The sequence below is a fragment of the Mycena indigotica genome (assembly GCF_014461135.1).
Source record: "Mycena indigotica strain 171206Taipei chromosome Unknown Mind.scaff0015, whole genome shotgun sequence".
Taxonomy (NCBI): Eukaryota; Fungi; Basidiomycota; class Agaricomycetes; order Agaricales; family Mycenaceae; genus Mycena; species Mycena indigotica.
The window spans coordinates 88,698-114,518 of NW_023503014.1; the positions used below are offsets into that span (position 1 = coordinate 88,698).

At 51.7% G+C, this 25,821-nt stretch overlaps 7 protein-coding genes across 7 annotated transcripts; 2 read left to right on the forward strand and 5 right to left on the reverse strand.

The window, feature by feature from the left end:
• Positions 1-3: 3 nt before the first annotated feature.
• MIND_01328300 (uncharacterized protein) lies at positions 4-1,422 on the reverse strand (the record flags this gene model as incomplete). The annotated part of the gene is made up of 1 exon (XM_037369733.1): positions 4-1,422. One exon carries the CDS (start codon positions 1,420-1,422, stop codon positions 4-6), a length of 1,419 nt encoding a protein of 472 aa, XP_037213729.1.
• A 1,326-nt stretch (positions 1,423-2,748) lies between these two features.
• MIND_01328400 (MYND-type domain-containing protein) lies at positions 2,749-4,173 on the reverse strand (the record flags this gene model as incomplete). Its single annotated transcript, XM_037369734.1, has 1 exon — positions 2,749-4,173. The coding sequence occupies one exon, from the start codon at positions 4,171-4,173 to the stop codon at positions 2,749-2,751; it is 1,425 nt and encodes a 474-aa protein (XP_037213730.1).
• A 2,627-nt stretch (positions 4,174-6,800) lies between these two features.
• MIND_01328500 (ML domain-containing protein) lies at positions 6,801-7,528 on the forward strand (the record flags this gene model as incomplete). The annotated part of the gene is made up of 4 exons (XM_037369735.1): positions 6,801-6,930; positions 6,986-7,098; positions 7,152-7,231; positions 7,279-7,528. The coding sequence occupies 4 exons, from the start codon at positions 6,801-6,803 to the stop codon at positions 7,526-7,528; spliced, it is 573 nt and encodes a 190-aa protein (XP_037213731.1).
• Positions 7,529-7,664: 136 nt separating this feature from the next.
• MIND_01328600 (ML domain-containing protein) lies at positions 7,665-8,415 on the reverse strand (the record flags this gene model as incomplete). Its single annotated transcript, XM_037369736.1, has 5 exons — positions 7,665-7,756; positions 7,804-7,895; positions 7,947-8,026; positions 8,072-8,184; positions 8,247-8,415. 5 exons carry the CDS (start codon positions 8,413-8,415, stop codon positions 7,665-7,667), a joined length of 546 nt encoding a protein of 181 aa, XP_037213732.1.
• Positions 8,416-10,777: 2,362 nt separating this feature from the next.
• On the reverse strand, positions 10,778-11,630 carry MIND_01328700 (uncharacterized protein; the record flags this gene model as incomplete). The annotated part of the gene is made up of 5 exons (XM_037369737.1): positions 10,778-10,926; positions 10,975-11,135; positions 11,185-11,372; positions 11,420-11,472; positions 11,597-11,630. 5 exons carry the CDS (start codon positions 11,628-11,630, stop codon positions 10,778-10,780), a joined length of 585 nt encoding a protein of 194 aa, XP_037213733.1.
• Positions 11,631-18,311: 6,681 nt separating this feature from the next.
• Positions 18,312-18,754, reverse strand: MIND_01328800 (uncharacterized protein; the record flags this gene model as incomplete). Its single annotated transcript, XM_037369738.1, has 3 exons — positions 18,312-18,469; positions 18,522-18,577; positions 18,624-18,754. The coding sequence occupies 3 exons, from the start codon at positions 18,752-18,754 to the stop codon at positions 18,312-18,314; spliced, it is 345 nt and encodes a 114-aa protein (XP_037213734.1).
• A 521-nt stretch (positions 18,755-19,275) lies between these two features.
• MIND_01328900 (F-box domain-containing protein) lies at positions 19,276-20,514 on the forward strand (the record flags this gene model as incomplete). Its single annotated transcript, XM_037369739.1, has 1 exon — positions 19,276-20,514. Exon 1 carries the CDS (start codon positions 19,300-19,302, stop codon positions 20,512-20,514), a length of 1,215 nt encoding a protein of 404 aa, XP_037213735.1. The 5' UTR covers positions 19,276-19,299.
• Between the last annotated feature and the right edge of the window lie 5,307 nt (positions 20,515-25,821).

Below are 25,821 nucleotides of genomic sequence, written 5' to 3' on the forward strand. Positions count from 1 at the left end.
TCCCTAAAGGCCCTCCATACTATCACCCATCTGCTCTAATTTCCGCTGCAAAGTGTGCAACTCTTGCGACTCCTCGTCGGATAGTGCATATGGCGATTTTTGTACATCAACAATGAATTTTTTTAACTTCATCTTGTGATGCACCCCGCGAGAGACAGTATTGGCTACGCGCGCGTTGATTCCCAGCATGAACGGGCGAATCATGATTGAAATGAACACCGGAACGATGAGCGTCAATGACTCTAGATCCGGGAGAAAATCGGGGCTGGAAAACATGTCAACAACATTATTTTCAGTTTCTCTCCACAGGGGAGCGAGAGTGATGGTCAGATGCTGGAGAGGGAGATCGACGTCTGGAGAGAGCAAGAGCGCGGCTTGGGAGCGATCACGTTCGTGCTTGAGCGTGATTGTCAGTGATGCGAGATTGGTCAAGGCACGCAGGGTTCCGGGGTGGGTGAGCGTGGTTACGTCAAAGCGATGCAAGTCGGAGAGATGGAGTTTGGAGAGGCGGGGTAGGCGTGCGCGAAGCAAAATCATACTACTGCCCTGCCCAAAGAGCGACAATGTGGTCAAGGACTGTAGAGTAAGTTTTTCTTCAAGTTCGACACCATGATTATCGATTTGTGGGATGTCAATGGGCCCAATCGACAGGTCTTCTATCGAGCTCAGCTGGCAGAGCAGAACGCGAATGTCCTCAGACATGCTATGGTTCTGTATGGTGAGTTTGCGGAGCTGTTGCAGCGGAAATCCAAGCCAAGGAAGGAGGTGCGAGAAGCTGACAGACACTGTGTGGAGTAATGGTGCATTGGAAAACGTCTGGTAATAGTTCTCGGATGCATATATATGGACCCAAACTTGGGAGAGTGTAATCGCTTCAAGCTGCGGCAAGTTCAGGGCAGCGACTTCATCTAGGCTCTTAACATCGAATGCGGCGCCACTTGGAAGTGTTATCGTAGCGTCTTTCCACTGCGAACATGACCCAAAAAAGCTTGGTTGGTAGTACACTTTAGCGAGTCCGTCTAGATTGAAGCTGATTGGAAGCCCTCGACTGCGAGCCACGAAATAGTTGAAGAGCTGGTCCTGCTCCCCGTGGGGACCCGGAATGTAGGACAGGATTGTCCACAGGGCTGGATCCACAATGGCAACGTCGCGCCAGTGCCGACACACAGAAGTAATGCGCAACAGAAGCGAGTTGACCGCTTTGGCTGGAGTTAACGATGCTGCCGCGCCGAATATACGGCCAAGCACTTCAGGAGGGAGACTATTGACGGGGTAAACCACGCTGGAGAGCTTGTCCAGGATGGCTTCGCGCTGCGCTTCGAGCTCGACAAGCTGGGATTTCAAGCTGTCGATTGTATTGCCAATCTCTTCCACCTCGTGGCGCAGTTGTGCAATGCTTGCGTGAGGGACCTCGTATTCCATAGTGGGCGCGAGTATGGCCGATGTAGCTTCTGGACAGCGTCGTGGAGGGGGAAGAAGAGTAATAACATTCCATGTCACATCGTCTTCCTCGTTCGTCTTGACCACCACCACCAGTCATTATCCCCTTCCTAGCTGGCTCTGACTCTTTCCCGTCAACTCATACTCGACACTGTCTATCTCGATGGCGCGTATCTAAACAGGTTACATCTTTTTCTGCTTGTTGACCCCTCTGGCAGACTTCAAAAGTGCGGTTACCCAATCCCAGGGACACTGTTGAATGGACTTGCGTGCAAGGGAGGCCGGCTCTCCGGAGAGTGAGAGCTCCAACCCGTGTAGTCTGGTGGATAGGGCAAGGGTCAATGACGGAGATGGGTTGACTGCAGCAGAAAACGCGGTTATCGGTGTGGCTTTTGTGTCATCATTCTGGTGCGTCCGCCTTTTCCATCTTTCCAGCGCTGATGGGCTCATTATGCTGCAGACACGGCCCATTTCCGCTCGTGGCTCGCTCTAACGCTCCTGGCGGAGAACCTTGCCGTCTCGTCCTCTCTTCCGACCAAAGTCGAGTCCAGCACAACCATCGTACTTTCTCGACTCACCATGGCAGGACTAGACTCTAAAATCGGACTCCAAGTCCCTGGTGGGATTAGCAAAATCTGTGTTCATGGAGGGAAACTATAAGCTGTGTGTATTCTTCTCTCGATATGAGCCATTACATACCACTGACGATACTTATCTCCCAGGAAACGTCGAATCTCTACGGTTCGGAGTTCGCTGTTCCCTTGTAAACTGTGTCTTTGCCACTTAAACTACCATTCAACTCCACTTACCCACTCATTCCGCGCACACAAGACGGCCGCGACACAGACCCGCCTCCACCCATTTACCTACTATGTCACCATTTCAAGTCTCAGCTGTCTATCCCTCCGCGCCATCGCAATTCAACGCCATCCTCATCCGCTACTCCTCCATTCGCACCCTTTGCTATCATTTTTGTCGTTTCTTTGGTACTCTTCTACCAGAGTAAATGTCAATCCATTGTCGACCTGTTTCATCGGCGGTAGCCACTTTTCCTCCGCGTCTTGTGTTTTCACTACTTAGGCTACACAATCACTTTTCGATTACACGAGATCTCAGCGAGTTTGACAATGCTGTTTTCTCCGCTACTATTAGTACTCACTTTCAGACGCGTACTTATTGGTTCTCTTATTTTTTTTTGAAATACTGAGTTGTCCGAAACTCTTCAAGTTGAGCCGACTCAGACTTCCATCTCCATCGAATTCTAGGACATCTCCCGATGTGATTCCAGCTTTATATTATCCAGGACATTTACCCTACTAGTAATCTGTGCTGTAGAGCACTTAATGCAAGCATATCCTCGCCACTAATAGCATTTGGCGGTTTCTCAGATTCGACAATCAACCTTCTGAGCTTCATTGCGTGCTGGGTTTCGCGGGAGACAGCGTCGGCCGCGCGTCTGCTAATACCGGCCACAAATGGGCGGACGGTTTGCGAGGTAACGGACATGGGGACGATGAGCGTCAGACACTCGAGATTGGGGAGAAATTCGGGGCGGGAAAATGCAGCGATAACCTCCGTTTTGGTCGTGGTGGGCATATCGGCGAGGGTTACCGTCAGATGCTGAACCGGCAAATCGATGTCCAGAGAGTGCAGCTTGCAGAGGCCGGACAGTGAGACGTCCGAGTTGTGGTCGCGCTGGGGACCCCGTAAGGTTATTTCCAGGGCGCTCAAGTTGGTAAAGGAGCGCAGGAGTCCGGGGCGGGCGAGCAGAGTTACGTCGAAAGAGTCGAGACAGGAGAGATGGAGTTTGACGAGACGGGGCAGGCGGACATGGGGCAGGATGAGGGTGCTGCCCTCCCCGAGGAGCGACAAAGCCGTCAAGGATTTCAAGTGAAATATCTCGCCCACGGTGCCATGATAGTCGACGTGGGCGATGGACCCGAGTGATAGCTCCTCGAGCGTGCTAAGCTGAGGGAGCAGAGCAAGAATGTCGTGGGGAAGGCTGTGGTACAAAATGGTAAGCTTGACTAGCTGTTGCAGTGGGAATCCAAGCTGATGGAGAAGGTGCGTAAAGCCGACAGATAATGTGCGGAGCCGCGGCGCCTCAGAGAATGCACACTGATGGTGCCCATGGCCACTTTTTATCCAGAGGAAGATCGTCAACGTTTCGAGGTGCGGGAGGGACAGTGTCGTGTCAAGAATCGAAAAGTCGACTGCGGCACCTCCAGGGAATATGATATTGGCGTCTTTCCATTGTGCACACGACTTAAGAAGGGCGGGTGGCAGCATGAGACGGTTGTGATCGTCCACAGTGATGCTAATTGGAAGCCCTCGGCTGCGTTCTACGAAACAGTCGAAAAGGCGGTCATCTTCACCACGATTTCCGGGAACATAACATAGGCGTTGCCAGACAGTCGGGTCGGCGATGGCAACATTGCGCCAGCGGCGACACACCGAAGTAATGCTCAACAGCAGCAAGTTGACCTCCTTGTGTTCGGTTAACGCTGCTGATGTCACGAATACGTGGCCAAGCACTTCAGGAGGGAGGGCGTTCACATTGTAGACCACCGTGGAAAGTTGGACCCGGATAGTTTCGCGCCTTGCTTCGAGTTGGGCCAGCTGGACTTTTAAGTTGCCGATTTTCCGATCCAGACTTTCCGCCTCTTGGCGCAGTTGTGGAATGATTTCATGAGTGCTGTCAGATTCCATAGAAACTCCAAGTGTCATCGACATGGATTCCCGACGAACGAGTTTCGGAGGAGGAGGTGGAAGTGTAGGACGACAAGCAAGTGCCAATGTCACAACCAAATTACTTCTTCGTCTTAACCATCACCTCTGGTCACCATCCCCGTCCTCAGGCTGTATCTCTCCTTTTGGCACTCATTGCAGGATGTGTGGACCAAGTTTTTCGCCCGCTGACGTGTTTGTCAGACTCCGAGAGGAGTCCTAGGGCTCCAACTATTTTATTTCTGTTTGTGAAATTTTCAAATAAAATAGAAACACAAATACAAACAGTAATAAATGTTTAAAACTATTTGTAAATGGTTTCTTCCCATCAAGTAAAATTGAGCTGTCTGTTGACAAATTTTGCCATATATGCATCTACCAATGAGAAATATGTTCATTCAAGCTGCAATAGTCCCTTTCAATGCAAAGTATATTTCCTATTGATTATATCACCAAATTATCAAAGATCAAATGCAGCTCAGTGCTAAGGAGGAGTTGTAAATATAAACTTTGTAATGATGAAATGTTGGTTCTAAAATGAGTGTAAATGTTTCTAAGGTTCAAAGATACTTAAACCACACTATTGAGATCGATTTGGGTGTGTTTGGAGTGAAAACCATTTGAACTATTTATTTGTATTTAATTTATGTTTGCCCATGTTCACAAATAAATGGGTGTTTAAATGTTTATTACCATTTGTAAATATTTACAAATGGAAATGGTTGGAGCCCTAGAGAGGACAGCAAAGCAAGGTTCTCAGTCTCTTGCCATGGCCGTGAAGTGCTGTGTGGATGCGGCGATCGAACGTGTTGTTCGGACGGATTAGCGAAGGGGCAATAAGGAAATGGGGGAGGAAGCGGAGCAAACTGCTACATCCCATTCGACCTGTGGGTTCCTCGCGTACGTCTGCCCCTTTGATGGTGGCTTCTCAGTGCTAATCGCCATGTCGGCCAGAATACCCGCTTGCCGTGCTAGCGCCTCCAATCGTGCAATCCTTCATAACGAGAGGTTGCAACGAGAGCCAGCTGAGCACACTATCGTTCTCTCGCTCTCGTCCACGGTGGATATCAGGTCATTCATCGTTAAAGATTGCTGGAATACGAGCCGGACAGTGCGTTCACTGGACGATCTTCATACTGTCCACAAGTGCTGACGACAACCTTTTTGTTTGGACCTAGTTTTATCGTTCCGGGCCCCGGCTCTTTTGCCACTCTCGAGCAATCCATGGGCTATGGGGTTTCCGCTGTCCTACCATTCAATACATCCTGCGCGACCCCTACGGTATACGTCTCTCCGACTCCCTGATCTATAGCTGGCGAAGGACCAAAAAGAACGACCAAATCTCGAGAATGCAGAAACAACTACCCTCCAAAACTTAGTTCCGGCATGACCAAGTTATTCACTGTCTTAGACACCTCCCATACATTCCCCGCCACCCCCCTCATACCATCTCACCCGCCCTCACCATCGAAATGGCTGGACAATATCCGTTTCGCTCGTCTTTTCCTCTCGTGTCACATCCATGACTGTCACGCCGTCAGCGAAGCGATTTTGCATGTCCACATACGCTCCACACACGACTCTATCGACCGTATTTCCTGTTGCAGGATTCCTCCATGGTCACAAAATATTTGTTTCGTCCTTCGATCTCGGACGGCAGGGCTGTCGTCCAGCGCTTTTTCGTCGCTGGTCGCATCTTGGTAAAGCGGCCCCGAGTTCTGCGAGACATGCCGCTGGAGCTTGGTGGAGTGTATCTCGTCTTTGGGAGGGACCTTTCGGTGCAACAGCAACTTGGTATGCAACCATATGCGTGCTCGAATGGCCTTCAACGTCCGAACTTGGGCGGGGGCACTGATATACTGGCCTGGTGATTGTATGAACACGTTATCGAGGGGTCCGCTGGTTTGGGGGCTTGAATGCGCGAGGGATAGGTGGGCAGCTGGGTTGTTGAGATTGCCCAAGAAGATCGTTGTGTGGATTATTTGCCCCTACTTTTCGCTCGTTTACCCACGTTTATCTACCCCCTTGCTCTACCTACTTATGACTCATTTCCTCCTCGTCTTCGAAGCCTTCAAGTTGGTTCGGCACAACTCCTTACAATAGGTCCAGATATTCTTGTCATGCTGCAGCTATGCTTCTGACTGCTACCAGAAATTCAAGGGTACTGACCACTTTTCAATGATACTTCTCTTAAATCCTTGTCCGCCCCAACATCAACTCCCTCCCACAACGCCGGCGTATCAACAAACATTCGCTCCCATATTGCCTGCGGGTACCGCGGCCCCGCATCTGCGCCCGCCTTGTCCGCCTGCACCGCCGACTCCCGCACCGCAGCGAGGTCTTTCTCTGACAACGCGACGCTGCCTGCCTGAATGCTCTACTAATGACTGTTAAACGACAGCTGGTAAGTCAACCGCCCACCAAAGTAGTTAAACTCAGCACCTTGGTCTTCTTCGTCCCAGGAATTGGGATGACCTCGTTGCCCTGCGCGAGGAGCCACGCAAGCGCAACCTGGCCTGTAAGAGCAGTCCTTGCAGTCGCTTCGAACTTGAATGCCTTTTCTCCAAGCCAAGACTTTTCCCCATGACATAAGTAACCGACGTCACTCGGACTCATTCCTCTTTTCGACCACCATGTTACGACGCTCGCTCGCCGTCATGCTCCTCGCCAGCCTCGCGGCCTTCGCTGTCGCGCTACCAGAGTCACAGCTGGCTCTCGGGAACGTCCAGACCGCGCCAGACAGCTGGGAATACTCGGACTGCGGTGCGTGATAAGCCACGGAACACACGGACCGTCTTCTCACAGCGTCTTTTCGCAGGAGAGGAGTCGGATGCGGTCCAGATACGGTCTATCACCGTGTCCCCCGACCCGCCGAAGATCGGGGCCGACCTGACGGTCACCATCGTGGCGGACGTGAAGGAGACGATTGAGGTGCGTGGGCCGCTGCGCCTCGTGGCGGGTCGTTGACGCCAGACTGTTTCCAGGAGGGCGCAACGGCGGATGTCCTCGTCAAGGTCGGCCGGATCAAGCTGTTGGAGCAGACATTCGACCTCTGCGAGGAAGCGTGCGTGTACCTAACTCCACAAAACCCCACACTCATCTTTTCCCTAGCCGCAAGGCGAATGCCTCCATCTCCTGTCCCGTCACGCCCGGCCTCCACACCATCGAGCAGACAGTCACGTTGCCGAAGGAGGTGCCCAAACGTGCGCCGCTGTTTCCGACTTGTCTTCGCGAAACTGACCTGCTTGCTTTCGCAGTGAAATACGTCATCAGCGTGCGGGGCTTCACTGTGGAGGAGGACAGCATGGCGTGTGTGGACCTGACGGTGCAGTTCCGGCCTTTCTTCCAGTTTTGGGAGTAATAGGTTCATGCTGGCTGAATACATGCCGGACGAAGATACTTTACGCGTTCGTCTCACACATTATCTCATGTGTACCTTCTTCCTTGCGAGCTGTTCACAATGATGACTTGTCTTCTCTATCGGAATTGGCGCGCCTTCACTTTCGGTGCCGGAAATCCGCGACAATGTCGAGACAAAACATGGGCTCGTCCTCGACGGTGTAGCCTCGGAGAAGCACCGTAAACTTCCCTAGAAAGTCGTCAGCCCCAGTTCCATACGACAACAGAGAGAATCACCTGGGGGAATCTCCTTGGGCAGGTCGAAACTCTGCGTGACCGCGTATTCGCCTTTCTCGACGGGGCATTGGACGGTGGCGTTGGCGTTCTCTCTGTTGTTCAGTCAGCGCACGGCCCGGGCAGTCGAGGCTGGAGCAGCTTACGCCTCCTCGCAGATGTCGAATTTTCGCGCAAGGAGCTTGATTACCCCGATCTTGACGACCACATCGACCCAGGCGCCGTCCTACGGGGGTCTAAGGGTTTTGGCGCCAATTGAAGCCGGACTCACCTCGACGCGTCGCTCGACCGTTCCGTTGACCTTCACGGTCAGCTCTTTGCCTGGAACGGGCGGGTCGGGGGAGATGTCCAGCGAGCGGAGGTGGACAACATCCGTTTCTGTGCCTGCGACCGTGTTGGTGGATCAGGACTAAGCAGCAATTCAGGGCTAGGGTCTGAGCGCTCACCACAATCGACCCACGACCACTCGCTGAGCGCTTTTGCGCCTCCAAGTTCCAAGCCCGTGGGCGAACAAGAGCTGGGCCTGTATTGCAGGGGCGTTTGCGGTGTCGTAGCAGCGGCGTTGTGGGCTAGGGCGACCAAGAGCGCCGAGAATATGGGGATGGCGAGCTGCATGGTGAGGGAGGAGACAAGGAGCGCCGGCTGACGCGGCGTATTACGTCGACGATGGGGTGCTGGCGTCTGAGGCGATTAGGTGCCCGTGATCGGGAAGCTTCCGGGGAAGCCTGAGGTGCGCCTACTTACTAGTATTTAGAGCCACATCTTGCCGACTGACTTTCTATGCACACAGATGCAGCAGGTTTTGTAAATTGTGCAATTAGTGCCGATATATTCAACATATATTACAGTACTGATTGCAATTGCATGTAGTGGTGAAAAGTTATCAAGATGCTGAGAGCACAGTACACTTCCGTCTATTCCTGCCCGTTATGCTGCCCCTCTTCAAGCATCACAGAAGACGGGGAGCGAGTAGAAGAGCAGGAACGAGGGGGGTCGCAGGTGCCATTCGGAGCTAACAGATTTGGGGGGAAGAGGATAGTCGAAGCCGTATGGATGTTTTTCTGTCAGCTTTCTTCAAATTGAGCAAATAAAGTAAGAACGAAGCGGAGTCCACTTACGTGGTAAACAATGAATGTATGGCGAAGAAGACATAAAGACTCGAATACGACGAACTTGTAAGCGTCAGGTTTAGAAGGTATTTGAAGTTATCGTACTACGAATAACGAGTCCCATCTGAAGGCGTTGAAGACGATAATGTATACGAGCCCGTCAAGAGCAGTAGCATAAAATGATGAAAGAAAGAAAGAAATCTCGAAACGGTCATTCTCACCAAGTTCTCCGGCAATCTCTGCAACCCAACTGTCCAACCATTGACGCGCGCGAGATTCGCGCACGCCTGGAATCGGGCCCCACAGCCCGACCATAGCCACTACAATCGGGCATGCGCCATTTTGGCTGGCAAGCGCCGGCCCGGGGCGGTGTTTCCCGATCGGGTTGACAGGCCGGACCGAGCTCCGACCCGAGCTCCGTTCCGCCTCAAGCGACAAGACACCAAGAGGAGGCCTTGGGGGCCTTAGGGACGCGTCCAGCACGCGTCTGGCAAGTCGGGACGACGCCAGAGGGCGTCCGGAGTACAAAGTACCGGCATAGCCGCGTCGAGGCGCGTCCAGAACACTGCCAACCGCTGGTGGACCGAGCGGCCCAAGCTCGTAAGCAAGATTGGGTAAGCCGGAGGGCGATATGCGTTAGAGGACGCGCTGTACGCGCTGTGTGCGCTGCGGGCACAGGCCAGATAGCGGCCTGCGCAGGCTGGAGGGCAGTGAGCGGGCAGTGCGCCTAGAGGTATATAATTGCAGCTTTTGTACCAGTAAGGACAGAGAATACGAGTGCCCGGCTCTGCGCGGGTTTATTTTGGTTATCGCCGTTGTTATCTTTTGTCGCCGTTATCGCCGTTTCCGTTATCGCCGTTTGTGTTGAAGAAGTTCTGTCAGTCCGCCTCGTTGTTCCGAGTGCCCGCCCGCCGTCCCGCCTTCCCGCCCACTGTTGATCTTGGTCCCGCCCGTTGTTTCGCTTACCTAATCACTCCACCCTTATCGTTCCGAGCCGTTAAACGTGTTTTCTGGATTGCAGCAGCTATATACTTTAGCTGGAACCCCCGTACTTGCGCGCATCAGTTAACTACCCCACCCATTTCAAACTCCGACGTGATCCGCTTCTGATCCGGTCTGATCCGAGTGATCCGAGACTCGGCCCGTGTACTTTGGTGTTAGGCTCCCTGGTTTTGTGTTCTGTTGTGTTTTGTGTGCTGATTTAGTGTGTTGTGTTGGAGTTTGTTTGTGTTAGTGTGCTAGTTTTCTTGCGTTTCACCATGCTCCGCGCATTCAGGGCTCGAAGCCAGCATGCTCCTCCATTATATGTCCAGCCTGAGATTGGCCGCAGGCTAGCAAAACAACGTTTATTCCGTGTCCCGCGGCCAAATGTCAGCGTTGGATGACGTTCCAGCACCCATATGGTTGCATACGGAGTTGCTGTTGCACCACAAGGTCCCTCCCAAGGACGAGATACACCCCACCAAGCTCCAGCGGCATTACTCGTAGAACGGGTCCACTTTGCTGAGAAGCGACCAGCGACAAAAAAGCGCTCGACGAGAGCCTTCCCGTCCGAAATCGAAGAACGAAACAAATCTTTCGCGACCATGGAGGTGTCCTGCACCAGGAAATACGGTCGATAGAGTCGTATGTGGAGCATATGTGGACATGGAAGATCGCTTTACTGACAGCGTGACAGTCACGAGTGTGACGCGACAAAAGACGAGAGAAAAGGACATCGTCCAGCCATTTCGATGATGAGGGCGGGTGAGATGGCAAACAGGGCTGGCGGGGGGTTTATGAGAGGCGTCGGAGACAATGAGCGTGTCGAAAGTACAAGTGTTGGAGGGTGGATGTTTCTTCATTCTTTTGCTTGTGCTTTTTGGTCCTTAGCGACGAGCGACGCGTATGGGATAAATCAGGAAGTCGGAGAGATGGATGTATCGGCTGGTGGGGGAGCGGAAACCCCATACAGTCCACGGATTGCTTGAGAGTGGCAAAAGAGCCAGAACGATAAAACTAGGTCCAAACCAAAAGGCTGTCGTCAGGATTTGTAGACAGTATGAGAATCGTCCAATGAACGCACTGATTGGCTCGTATTCCAGGAATGACCTGGTATCCACCATGGAGGAGGGCGAGAGAACGATAGCATGCTCAGCCGGCTCTCGCTGCAACCTCTTGTTATGAAGAAGGATTGCACGATTGGAAGCGCCAGCACGGCAAGCGGATATTATGGAAGAGCGTAGCCTACATAGTCATTAGCACTGAGCAGCGACAATCAAAGGGGCAGACGTACCCGAGGGACCCACAGGTCAAATTGGATGTAGCGGTTTGCTCCGCTTCCTCCCCCGTTTCCTGATTGCCCGCGCAGGTTGCCCCTTCACCAATCCGTGCGACAATAAACTCGAGCTTCACATCCACACAACGTGCATCTAATGGCCTTGGCAAGAGACTGAGAACCTCGCTTTGCTGTCCTCTCGGAGTCTGACAAACATGTCAGCAGGCGAAAAACCTATGGCGAGATCCAATACTTGCGCGAGCGCTTCACAAACCAACAGGGTGGATGTAGCAGGGTCCAGAAGTCCTGAAATATGTGCAGAACCGAGAAACCGAGCCTGATGACGGAGGATAGTGACCAGACGGTAGTGGTTAAGACGAAGAAGGAATTGGGTGTGACATTGGCCTTGCTCGTTGTCCTACACTTCCACCTTCTCCCAGGAAACTGGCTCGTCGGGAATCCATGTCGACTACACTTGGGGTCTCGATGCACTCTTACAACACTCATGAAAATATCCGACAACTGCGCCAAGAGGCGGATAATCTGGATCAGAGAATTGACCACTTGAAAGTCCAGCTGGCCCAACTCAAAGCAAGGCGCGAAACTATCCGGGTCAGACTCTCCAGCGTGGTCTATAACGTCAATACCCTCCCTCCTGAAGTGCTTGGCTACGTATTCGTCACAGCAGCAGCGTTAACTCAACACAAGAAGGTCAACTTGCTGCTGTTGCACATTACTTCAGTGTGTCGCCGCTGGCGCAATGTTGCCATCGCCGACCCGACTGTCTGGCAACGTCTATGTTATGCTCCCGGAAATCTGGGTGAAGACGACCGCCTTTTTAGCTGTTTCATAGAACGCAGCCAAGGGCTTCCGATCACCATGACTCTGGACGATCGCAACTGTCTCATGCTGCCACCCACCTTCTTTGGGTCGTGTGTACAATGGAAAGACGCCAATATCATATGTCCTGGAGGTGCCGCAGTTGACTTCTCGATCTTTGGTCCGACACTGTCCCTCCCGCACCTCGAAACGCTGACGGTCTTCCTCTGGACAAAAAGTGGGCACCAGCAGCAACGGGCATTCTCCAATGCCCCGCGGCTCCCGCACGCTATCTGTCGGCTTTTCGAAGCTTCTCAATCAGCTTGGTTTCCCGCTGCACCAGCTAGTCAAACTTACCATAATTTACCGCAGCCTGCTTCCCGACATTCTTGCTCTGCTCCCACAGCTGAGCACGCTGGAGGAGCTATCGCTTGGGCCCATCGGCCACGTGGACGATGATGGTACTACCATTGGCGAGATGCTTGACCTGCAGTCCTTGACAGCCTTGTCGCTCCTTGGGGAGGGAAGCACCCTCATCTTGTCCCGTGTGCGCCTCCCCCGTCTCGCAAAACTTCATCTCTCCTGCCTCGACTCTTTCGATGCGACCCTGCTCGCCCGCCCAGGACTCCTGCGCTCCTTTACCAACTTAAACACCCTGGAAATAACCCCGGGAGGTCGCCAGAACGACCACGACCTCTCCCTCGCCGCCCTCTGCCGGCTACACTCTCCCGACATCGATCTGTCGGTTCAGCATTTGACGGGTTTATTGGCCTGTACAGGGATCATGTCACACTATCCGATCATTTGATCGATGATTGACACACTGTCAGCGAACAATGCAAACAAACAATGCTCCATTGCACCTCTGCTCTTGCCACCACCTGCTTGTCGCGCTCGCTGCCCCCACCCGTGCCCCACCTGCTCGTCACTGCACCCCGCTCTCACCCCTCCATTAGTGCTTGGCAATGGCGCTCATAGCTCTTGCCCAATAGCATCCCCTGCCTTGCCAGCGTAGGGCAGAGCAGGATTGTGTAGGTGGCTACAGAGGATATTGAAGATTTTAAATTTGTGGTGGTGTGGTAGCTACTCCCGCCATGTATAGTAGCTGAGAATGATGATAATGATAGTCTATCTAGGCTGGGGTCAATCAAGAGGCAGCAGTTGTATGTGGCCACTTAGATTAGATTCATAAAAAGACTTTTTTATTTCTCCAAGATCTATCGTGACCTACCAAACTTGTACCAAACGGGGCGGACAATGGATCGAACAATGGATCGGGGACCCGAGGTAAGGGAAAGGCACGTGATGTCACAAGCTCCCTGTACAAGCCAGAACGCCCATTTGACGGTGACGCTCACCGATATGCCGACCGCAACTAAAACGGAGGTTGCCGCTGCATTTTCCCGCATTGAATTTCTCCCCAATCTCGAGTCTATGACGCTCATCGTCCCCGTGTCGGTTCCCTCGCACAACGTCCGCCCATTTGTGGCCGGTATTAGCAGACGCGTGGCCGACGCTGTCTCCCGGGCCCGCGAATCCCAGCATACAATGAAGCTCAGAAAGTTTTTTGTTGAATCGGAGACGCCGCCGAATGCCATTAGTGGCGAGGATATGCTTGAATTAAGTGCTCTACAGCACAGATTACTAGTAAGGCAAATGTTCTGAATAATATAAAGCTAGAATCGCATCGGGAGACGTCATCATGTCCCAAGTAGTTCGAAGTCTCCGAGTCTGCTCAACTTTTCTAACAACCAAGTATTTCAAAAAAGAAGAGAAGAATAAGTAAGTACGTGTATGACAGTGAGTATCGGAGAAAGCAACATTGTCTTCGCCAAGATCCTGTGTAATCGAAAAGTTATTGTGTAGCTATAACACACAAGACGCGGAGGAAGAGTGGCTACCGCCGACGAAACAGGTCGACAACGGGAAGTTGAGGGAGGACATTTACTCGCGTAGAACAGTACCAAAGAAACGACAAAAAGGATAACCCGGTGCAAATGGAGGAGTAACGGATGAGGATGGCATTGAATTATGACAGCACAGAGGGAGAGACACCTCAGACTTGGTCCGCCAAATGGTAAAATTGGGAAATCAAAAAAGGAAATGGGTGGATGCAGGTAAGTGTCGTGGTGGTCGTCTTGTGTGCGCGGAATGAGTGGGTAAATGGAGTTGAATGGTAATTTTAAGTGGCAAAGACACAGTTTGGAAGTAAACTGTGAACTCCAAACCGCCGTAGAGTTTCGAAATTTTCTGGGAGATAAGTATCGTCAGTAATTATGGCGCTCGAAACGGGGAAAAAATACCCCGAGAAGAAAGACTGGTCTCCGAGGAGAAACTCTGCACCCCTTTGACATTTGCGAGAAATGTGGGCTATTTTTGCCCCGGAGTCTTGCTATGTCATTCACCGACAACTTGTCACTCCCGAGAACTTGTCAATCCCGACAACTCATCGCTCCCGACAACTCAGCACTATTAATGGCATTGTGTCATTCTCTGCAAACTAGGAGTACAGTACATCATAAGATAAGTTTGTACAAGAAATATAAGTTTTATTAAGGAAGTATACTTATACATCGATCAAAGACACATTCATGAATAGCAAGTATAGTCTGCTACTATTCTGATGGATCTGACAATAAATGAATAGCATACTTAGCATTTCTTGGTGGATTTGGCTCTAATGACCCAGAACAATACATCATTATCCCTGCTACCAGCATACAATGTTTCCAGCTTAAAAAACCTTTTGCATTCTTAGATTTTCTGGCATTTATTGGTGATTTGCCTTTTTTGGAAGAGTGCATTTGGCAGTTGAAGGGAAGAAGAAGCAGAACTTGAAGAAGAAAAAAGTTGCTAGGTCCAATACTATAGAGGGGAAATCTACCAGATGAATGGGAGGGTGTTCATGAAGGATACAGGGAGTTACAGGTGCTTAAAGTGGGTGACTACACAAAAAGAAATATTAGTATAAATTGTTTTAAGTTGTAAACATTTTATACTGGTAGCATGGAAAATTATGTATTAATTGCAATGGAAATACCAGTCCATAAATGTCTTATACTAATTTATGATTACTAAAGGTAATGTGGATAATTATGCATTACCATTGATTTGTTGCCAAATCTAAGTGCTACTACTGTAGTAATTAGACCATAGGTTCATCAATTTTAAGTTCTTCCATGCCTGAGAGAGCTGAGAAATTTTCTTATCATTGTAGCTGAATTTTAACACTATGTTTTCTTGGCCCAATTACACATTATGTGAACTTGTGGTCTAATTACTACAGTACTACAGTGAAGACTAGCTCTATAATTAGTGGGATTTTTTTCATTGAAAATTCACTTTGTTCCAGTAATATTCAAAGCTGGGGCATAGCCCCAGCCCTAGGCCCCTGTCTAGTTGTGATATAAATATCAGTCTATCAATAGATTGTACAGATAAATTTTATACTAATTTATTACTAAAGGTAATGTGGATAATTATGCATTATGCTAGTTATTTGTTGCCCAATCTGAGTGCTACTAGTACACTGCACATGAAGACTAGCCTGAGGTAGATTCCTCCCTGATTGTTTTAATAATATATTGCAATTAATATTGGGCATCACATCTTCAACATTGCTGAGTTGTCGGAAGACAAGTTGTCTGGAGTCACTCCCATGTCTCGGAATGCCAAGTTGTCGGAAGGTTCAAGTTCTCGGGACTCAGTCTTCCAAGACATTGTCATATAAAATGACAAAAGTTCTCGGATTGTGACAGGTAAGTCCGCGGATACAGGTTTCTCTCCTGGGGGTATTTTTTCCCCGTTTCGAGCGCCATACAGTAATAGCTTATACCGAGACAAGAATATACACACAGGTTATAGTTTCACTCCCTGAATACACATTTGGCTGATCCCACCACCAATTTGAGTCCGAGACTCCGAGTTTAGAGTCCAGTCCCGCCATGGTGGGTCGAAAGAATACGATAGTTGTGCTGAACTCGAGTCTGGGAGTTTGGTCGGAAGAAAGTCCAGCCAGGAGCCCTGAAGCCAGCTGCGAGCGAAAATGGGGCCATGTTTGCAGCATAATGAGCCCTTCGGCGCCGACAAAATGAAAGAAGGCGGACGCACTGGAATGCCACACCGAATACCGCATTTCCTCCTGCCGTCAACCCATCTTCATTGTTAACCTTGCCCTATCCATGGCCACCGGACGAAGCAAATTGGGGCCCTCACTCTCCGGAGAGCCTGCCTCCCCTGCACAGATGCCCATTCAAGAGTGTCTCCGGGATAGGGTAGTCGCACTTTTGAAGTCTGCCAGACGGGTCAACAAGCAAAAAAAGATGTGGCCTGTTGAGCTACCGCGCCGCGCAGTAAATAGACAGTGTCGAGCGATCCTTATATTAGTTGACGGGAAAGAGTCAGATGCAGCGAGGCAGGGGATAATGACCGGGTGGTGGTGGTCAAAACGAAAGAGGAAGAGGATGTGACAGCGAATTTCATCACTCTTCTTTCCCTTCCACGGACGCACCACAAGCCTGTTCAGACGCTACATCGACCATACTCGCACTCACTATGGAATCTGACGTCCCTCACGCAAGCATCGTACAATTGCGCTACGAGGCGGAAACGATCGATCATAAAATCGACAGCTTGAAATCCCAGCTTGTTGAGCTCGAAGCGCGGCGCGAAACCATCCGGGGCAAGCTCTACAGTGTGGTCTACCCCGTCAACAGCCTCCCCCCTGAAGTGCTCTGTCACATATTCGGCGCGGCAGCATCGATAACTCAACCCCAAGGGATCAACTCGCTGCTGTTGAGCATTACTCTTGTGTGTCGGCACTGGCGCGATCTTGCTATCGCGGACCCGGCCCTCTGGACACGGCTACGTTATATTCCCGGCGCCCATGGGGAAGAGGACCAGCTCTTCTGCCATTTCTTGGCACGCAGTCGAGGGCTTCCAATCAGCTTTAATCTAGTCGAAGACATCCGTCGTACGGTCAACTGGCGACCGAGCTTTTTTGGATCATCTTCCCAGTGGAAAGACGCCACGATAGCATTTCCAAGTTCCACTTCACTCGATGTTACCAGCCTTGATGAGGCCGCCGCCCTGAACCTGCCGCATCTCGAAGCGGTTACACTCTCCCTTTGGGTCAATGTATCTGCGTCCGGGAACTATTACAAGGCATTTTCCAATGCACCGCTACTGCACACGGTTTCTGTCAGCTTCTCGCACCTCCTCCCTTGGCTCGGATTTCCGCTACAACAGCTCCGCAAACTCACTATACAAAACCATAGCATGCGTCAGGACATCCGCGTTCTGCTCCGCCAGCTGAGTTCGTTACAAGATCTGTCGATTGGGACTATCCCCCTACAAACCGATGACTCGGGTGATGGTATCATCGAAGCAGAAAAAATTACCTTGCAGTCCTTGACCACATTGTCGCTCTTCGGGGAGGGCAGTAGTCTTATTTTGCCTCGTGTGTGCCTCCCCCGCCTCTCCAAGCTCTGTCTCTCTGACCTCGGTGACTTTGACGCAACCATGCTCACGCACCCCGGAATCTTTTCCTCGGCGATGAATCTAGCGTCACTGACGATCACTCTCAAAAGCGAACGTGATAGCTCCCTCACTGCGCTGTTGCTTTCGCCCGAAATCAATCTTCCTCTCCAGCATCTGACGGTGGACATTGCCCCCATGAGGGAAGAAACCGCACAAAATGTCGTACTTGCGTTTTCTAGGCCCGAATTCCTCCCCAATCTCCAGTCTATAATCCTGACCATTCCAGCGCCCATTTCCGACCGCCTTCGCCCGTTCGTAGTGGGCATCAATGCGCGCGTTTCCGATGCTGTTTCTCGCGGGGGAGCAGCACATGATGAAGCTGAAAAAGCTCCTTGTCGACGTAGAGAAATCGCCATATGAAATGTCCAACGAGGATTTGAAAGAGTTGCGCACTTTGCAGCAAAGGTTAGAGCGGATGGGTGAAAGTGTGGAGCGCGTTCTGGGAGGATCCGTACAGATTCAGGGTTAAAACTTGATAATAATAGAATCACCCAATCGTGACTTGTATCGCCATGTAAACAGCGGCACACTGGCATTGAAGTTTGAGATGTTGACATAGATCCATTGTGGTGTATTTGAGCTAGATATATACGCGACAGAACGGTATCTCGCGTGGCGGCGTGAACGACGAATATCGGCAGGGAAGGCGACGAAAACGATGACCGCTCGGCGCGGATGTAGAATGGAGGAGCTATAGTGCTATTAAATCGTTCTGGCGCAGATGTAGAGACACATGAGAATGCCACAGAGTTGGTCTATACAACGGAAATGGCGGAATGGGTAAAAGCCTAAGGAGTTGACTCGGAATGTGGGCTTTGGAGTGGGGAGTTGTGGGGCAGTTTTCGGTGCGCGGAACGAGAAAGATAGGGAGGACATGTGTAAAGTTGGATGGGTAGCTTTCGCGAGGATGAAATTTGAAGAGCGAGGAGCAGCGTTTCAAAGTTGTCTTGGGAGACATCGTCAGCTATAGTGCCTGACAGCGAGACGAGACAACGCACCAAAGCTGTTCACATCTTTGCTCTTGTGAGCAGCGTAGCGCAGACATACTTCTGCACTGAAATGATGAGTCAAAAGGCCACAATCGTAGCCGCTGAACGCACCCCCTACCCCTCCCTGCAGCACTTTTGGTCCCAGCAATAATGTCGGACTCAACTCCCATCATCGAAAGCCAAGAGGATACAAGAGCCACGTTAGTGAGTTTGGTCGCAAGAAAGAACGGTAAAGTAGGCATCCGACCAGAAGCCTTGGAGCTGGTCGCGAGAGGTGCGGGTAGTGTCTGGAGTCGAGAAATACTTCGGTTAGCAGAGAGAAAAGGAGAAGAAGAAGAAGGGGCAGACACACTACAATGACGCGTGGGCCGCACCACGTTTTGGACCTCCTGCTCAATACACTCCGTCCTTCCTCCACTCCATCTGCGAGCGCAGTCGCATTTTCGCCCTCCGGAAAGCCTTTGGCCGCGAAGCTGAAGCCATGGATAGCAACACAGTAGCTGTACTAAGTACGTCCTGTTAGAATCTGGCAAACGTGTCAGTCATCAAGCCAAAGGTTGTGGCCAGCTCTGATACGTGCCTTGTCAGCCGGCGGGACTTGAGCAACGTAGTCCGGATACCCCCCTCTTGGTCGACATTGGTGAACCACGGTTAAATGAATGAGCGTATGATCACCAGGTGGTGGTCAAGAGGAAGAAGGAAGAGATGTGACGTCGCGATCGGCGGGCTATTCCCACTTTCCTTCTGCTCCCACTACGATTCGAGGCATTTAAACTCTGGAACCCACATGGACTCTACACCCTCAATGGAGACTCACGCCGCTCAGGACGACATCGCACAACTGCGACAAGAGGCAGACGATATCGACAAGGAAATCGAGCGCCTCGAAGCCGAGCTGGCCCGCCTCGAAGCCCAGCGCAAAACCATTCAGGGGAAGCTCTCCTGCATCGTCTATCCTGTCAATACCCTCCCTCCCGAGGTGCTCTGCCACATATTCGCGGCGGCGGCATCATTGTCACCGCTGAAGGAGGTCAACTCTGTGCTTCTCAGCATTACCGGTGTCTGCCAGCGCTGGCGAGACGTTGCCATCTCCGAACCGGTTATTTGGACAAGATTGTGCTATGTGCTTGACAACCATGACCAGGACCGCCTATTTTACCGCTTCCTGGAGCGCAGTAACGGCCTGCCGATAACCCTTGCGCTTGACCCACGGGACCGTCTCTCGTTGCCACCGACTTTTTTCAGATCGTGTTCTCAGTGGAAAGAAGCCGATATCTCCTTCCCCGGGGGATTCTTGTTCAACTTTCTTGCCCCAGGATCCTCCCTGATCCTTCCCCATCTCGAAAAACTGACTGTAGTGAAAAACTGGGGGTCCGAATCGCAGCATTCATTGTTCTCTAACGCACCGCGGCTCTGCGATGTCTCCATCGCCTATCCAAACCTCCTTCTCCAGCTCGGTTTCCCCCTCCAACAGCTGCGCAAGTTAACTCTCCTGGAACATAAGCGTATCTTGCTGCACGACCTTCTCGCGCTGCTCCCGCATCTGCATGCGGTCGAAGACCTGTCCATCGGCCCCATTGCTCGTTTCGGCACAGATATCACTCGCGATAAGTTGGACATACAGTCCCTGTCCATATTGTCGCTCCGCGGGAAGGGCAGCAGCCTTATTCTGGCGCACACACACCTGCCGCACTTGGCAACGCTCAGTATCTCTACCTTTGAAGACACTGACGCAGAAGTACTCGTTCGCCCCGGCATCCTCCGCTCTTTGTCCAATTTGGCAACACTGTCTGTCTACCTCACTTACCCCAAGGATCTGTCCTTCCTCGCGCTCTTGCGCGCCCCCCGACCTCGATACGCTCGCGGTCGAGCATCTGATTGTGACACTGGCCAATATGTCCTCCCAGACCAAACAGGAGGTCGTCGCCGCCTTTTCCCGCCACGACCTTCTCCCCGACCTCGTGTCCTTGACGCTGATCATTCCCATAGCTGTGCCCTCTAGGACTATCCGCCCTTTCCTCGAGGGACTCGGCAAGCGGGTTGCGGACACAGTCGTTCCACGCAGCATCAAGTTCAGAAGGCTTATTGTAGAGTCCCACATCCCGCCGAATGCAATTTCCGTCGACGATGCGCGGGAGTTGGGTGCTCTGCAGCAAAGATTGGAAGAAATGACATGATACTAATAGGTTTAGCGCAAGAGACATATTATAACCTCAGAGGTGTACGAGGTGTACTAGGTGTAGAACTGCACGCAAGTGCTGCACATACTTTGATATAATGTACCACGCCAGGTAACGGATGAGAAGGCTCAAGGCAAAAGTGAGGTACATCAGATCAACTCAGTAGGAAAAGCATTGCTGTTAATTTGATCCAGTCAGAAATTGCACAGGACGCGCCAGCCTGAGAAACGGACACCGTCGCTTTCCTGTAGCAGCTCAGGGAGAGTGCAGTATGGCGAATTCGAACGACGACACTGACTACTAATACAGTGCATTCTTATTGTGGGCGTTCGTGTACGCTCAGGCTTACTAGTACTACTACATAAGTCATGAAAAGCATGCGGAAAGCATGCGGATGACTAGACTAACGACATGCCAGTCAGCCAGCGATACTAACTCAAAGTTTGCTGCAGATCGTGCAGTGCGCGTAAATCATCCTTGCTAGCATCGGCCCGGGCTTCGGGAGACTCGGAAGGTTGGACGAGAAGACGGCGGAGCTTGATCTCATGTGCGACGCCGCGCAGGGACGCGTCCGCCAGCCGCTGGGCCAGGCCGTCGAGAAACGGGCGGAGAAACGGCAAGGACGGCACCGCGGGGGACGGGACAAAAGTGAGCGACTCGATATTCGGGAGAAAGTCCGCGCGAGAGAAAAGCGCAACGAGTGCGTTGCTGTCGCCGGGCTCCATCTTCAGCGTGCCGACCGTGAGGTCCCTGAGGGCATCGCCGATAACCGGGGTCTCCAGCAGGGTGCTGAACAGGGAATAGTTGGTGTCTGTAATTGATAGAGAAAACACATTGGCAGAGGAGCGCGAGAGACACCCTAGGATGAGAGAACTGAAACTGTCCAAATTGGAGAGCTCCAAGTTTCTGAGGCGCGGGAGCAGCACATAGGCCATGATGGTGGGGCTTTCAGGGCCAAAGAGACGTAGTGTCGTCAAACAAGGCATTTCGACTGGGGGCTGAATGACATCGCCCTCCGAGTCGTCATACCAGAGAGTGAGTTCCTCGAGCGCCACCAGCTGGGGTAGCAGGGTAACGAGATGTGCTAATGACAGAGGATGGAGGAGAGTTAGTTTTTGCAGTTGATGCACTGGGAATCCTAAGCCGGAAATCATGTCTGCATCGCTGATGGCCAAGTCTCGAAGGAGCGGTGCGTTAGAGAATAGTATCTGATCCTCTTGATATTCCACGATGAAGCCGAGGTCGAGGGTGAGCTTTGTGAGGTGTGGAAGATCCAATACGTTGTCGATGGAAGCAGAATCAAGTCCTAGGCCGGCCCCGACGAAACTGGCCTCCTTCCACTGGCGGCAGGAGGTAAATAGCGGCTGTGAAAGCCAGCTTTCTCCACATCCGTCTACGTGAACCGTGATTGGGAGCCCTTGGGTGCGTTCCAAGAAGTGACGAGAAACAAGGTCTAAGTCACGGTGATCACGACCCTGCAGAAAATAACAGGTCGTGGTCCATAAATTGGGGTCGGCGATGGCAATCCGGCGCCATTGCTGGCAGACCGCAGTAATACTGAGCAGCATGGCGTTGACGTTTCGAGGGTTTGTCGAGGACAGCGTGGCACGGAAAATATGGCAAAAAATCTCAGCGGGGAGTGTATGGACGGGGAAGGTGAGGGTGGAAAGCTTGTCTTGGATGGCCTTTTGTCGGTCTTCGAGCTGGATGAGCCGCGCTTTGAGCGCGGTGGTTGTTTTGTTGATTGTCTCCGCCTCTTGACGCAGGAGAAGCACGTCTGCAGCGGTGAGGGTTTGCGCACCCGAGTTGGGCGGAGCCATGTCAAGTACACGATCGTTCTGCGTGGATGTCAATCTCAAGTACTTAGATATATGAAGTCGAATAGAATACCAATGAACGCGGGATGGAAAATGCCGAAGTGACAAGTCACAGCGGAATGCTTCCTCTTTTTGACAACGACGATTCTCGTCTCTCGCCCGCGCTCCAGCTCTGATCCTCCCCACTCCCTCTGAACTGTCAATATGCCAGGGAAGATGTTGCCGCTACCCTTGGTTCGTGGGCGCATGCTAGCACCGTTCCCTCTTTGACTCTTTTCAAGTTGCTAGGCTGTTCGCCTATCGTCAGCCGGCCTTAATTTCTGAGGAGTCAGTTGCCATTGGAGCTTCAGATAACTCTCTGGTCGTAGGAGACGAGACGCCTGGCGATAAGAGGGGAGGACAAGGCTGAGCAAAAAGCAAGCTATAAGCTCCTTCAAGCAATCGACCAACCACCCAAGACTGCTTTCTCTTGTCGTTCATCTCGGAAGCCTGTGGGTTCAGACCTGTTGCTTCTATCAGACTTGAGTGTTGGGCGAAGGGTGCGTTACACTCGCTTTTCCATTGCCTTGCTGACTAGGTTTTGCAGGCTGGAGTACTAGTATATCTCGTGTGTATGCTGGACCCTCTATCTTTGCGACAACAAGTAGCAACGAGAGCATCCGCCGGGCATTACTGTGGTGCGTGGCGTTTTCGAGCTCTGCCTACTCATGAATGACGTATTCCTCCAGAAAAAAACCTTCCAAAGGATTCCTCAGAGGAAAACTCACCCTTCTCGTGTTCCTCGTCATCCAATCCCATTCATTCACTATAACATGTACGGACATCACCAAATCCGACTACCACATCTTGACTCCGTTGCATACACGACAACACGGGAAATAATTTTCGGTCTTAAACGCCATGAGCAGGCTATTAACTACGTTCTCAACCCGACACAAACTCCTCACCACCCCTCTCCCCGTATCAACCACCTCCATCGTCGAAGTCGCTGCAAAATCCTCATTTTTTTCTCGCCCTTTCCAGCGGGCGTCACGCATGTCACCGTCACGCCGTTACGCCGTTGGTGAGTGATTTGCAAGTCCCTATACATCCCACATAGGACTCTTTGGACCGTATCTCCCGATGAATGGACATCCTATCATATCGAAACATTCATATCATTCCCGACATCGGACGCAAAAGCCCTCTTCGAGCGCGTTTTCGCTGCTTGACGCTTCTTGGACAAAATGGACCACAGTTCTTCGAGGGATGCTTGTGGAGCTTGAGCGACTGCATTCACTCTTCTGCGTTAACCTCTGAGTGGAGAAACAAAACTCTCGCTGGCCGTATATGCTGCCAAATCGTCTTCGTCGCCAGACTTCGGGGAACAGGCAGCAAATGACCATCATTTTGCTTGCCTTCCGGTGGCTGGCGTCACTACGACCACATCACTGTGGAAGCTATTAGCTGCGGGGTATGAGAGTGCGGGGGAATAGGTTGGCCGCAGGCAATCATGCTTCGAAAATTGCCCTCGACTTCGGTGGATTCGGTGTTGCCCACCCGCCAATGGGCTTTTGCGTCCTCTTTTCTTAGTTATACCCTTTCCGTTACCACCACCCACCTCCCTTACATTCATTTGTAATCTGCTTTAGTTCGATTGCACTTCAAGTTCTTCGTTACCAGTAGTTCAGCGCCGATTACAAAATCCATACTTACATACTGGTAGATATTTCACACATAGATATTTTACCAAGATAAAGCTCTCTCTCTACATACAATCTTCGCCACCCATACCAACATACAAAAAGTCCAACTTGAAGACACCGGCCCGTACTGTGTCAAGTCGCCAAACTCTGCTGCAGTGCGTGAATTCGGCACTTGTCATCTGATGAAACTTGAATCTCGTCCAGCGAAGGCTGCAAGACCAGCCGCTTTAGCTTGAGCTGATCCCGCCGACCACGCGATGCGGCCAGCCAGCCGGCCACTGACTCCGTCCAAGAATGGGCGGAGAACCACGGAGGACATCGGCATGACAAGGGTGAGCGACTCGAGGTCGGGGAGGAACTCTGCTCGGGCCAGGGACATCGCAAACTCCTGCTCCCTGGGGTAGGTGGGTCGCAGCGCTGCGATGGTGAGCTGTTTGATAGCACTGCTAGGGAACCGGTTCGGGCGGTCTGTTAACAGGCTGCATAGCGTTGAGTAGTCGGTCCGTGCGATGGATAGAGTGGTGATGTAGGCGGAGGAGCGGCGAAGGCAGTCCGGGACCAGGGAATATGCGTCGCGGTCGTCGATGTCCGCGAGATGGAGGCTGGTAAGGCTAGGCAATGGCACGGGTAGGCCATACCCGCGCGGGTACGCGGGTTTTACCCGCGCGGGTACGGGTACGGGTCAGCGACAGTGTTACCCGTGGCTTGATGACTCAGCTGGCTTTGCTCCCTTGTGGTGTCCAAGATGCTCTGCGTTCGACTCTGCTCTTGTGCAGCTTTTTTATCCCACCTTCCGGACAATAACCAAGCTGTCTCTTCCTCCCTGCCTGCCCAAACCATGGGTAAACCCATACCCGTACCCGCGGGTATGAGTACTGTGGCTGTGCGGGTACGGGTGCGGGTAGGCCCTTGGATACCCGTGGGTATACCCATGCCATTCCCTAGGTAAGGCCGGGCAGGACAAGATGGCGCATTATGTCGCAGCGGTTCTCGCGGTGTCCACAGAGACGCAAGGTCGTCAAGGAAGGTAGTTCGACCGGTGATTGTGTGGTCGGCACGTCGTCCTGTAAAAAACGCCGAGAGAGAAAGATCTTCCAGAACGATGAATTGTGGGAGGAGAGACAAAAGTTGATGGCAGGAGTTCTTATAGAGAATGGCCAGTTTCCGCAACTGATGGAGGGGGATTCCGAGATTGGGAACCAAGTGTATATAGCTGATAGTAAGATCCTGAAGCTGTGGTGCGTTCGAGAAGGTCTTGTAGTCGTAATGCCCCATATGGAGATCGAGTGTGAGTCCCAGTGAGAACTCGGGGGCATGGAATGAGATGAAATGGGACTGAATACTGTGGTTCCCGGTGACTGTGCAATCGCCCGATGAGGCGGTAATCGCAGTTTCCTGTTGTCCCATATTGCTCAGCACCTCCGGTATTGGCCGGAAATAGTTCTTTAGGGTATTTACCATCATTGTACGAAAAAAATTAAGGTATCCGCCCTGATTTGCTCAACCGGTGCAGTGACCGAGTTGACGAGTTGTGTAATATTTTGATTGAAACTGTGAATCTCAGCAATCTGGAGCCCAGAGCTGGATATTTGGGTCTCCAAATCCATCTATAGGCCTATAAAGGAGG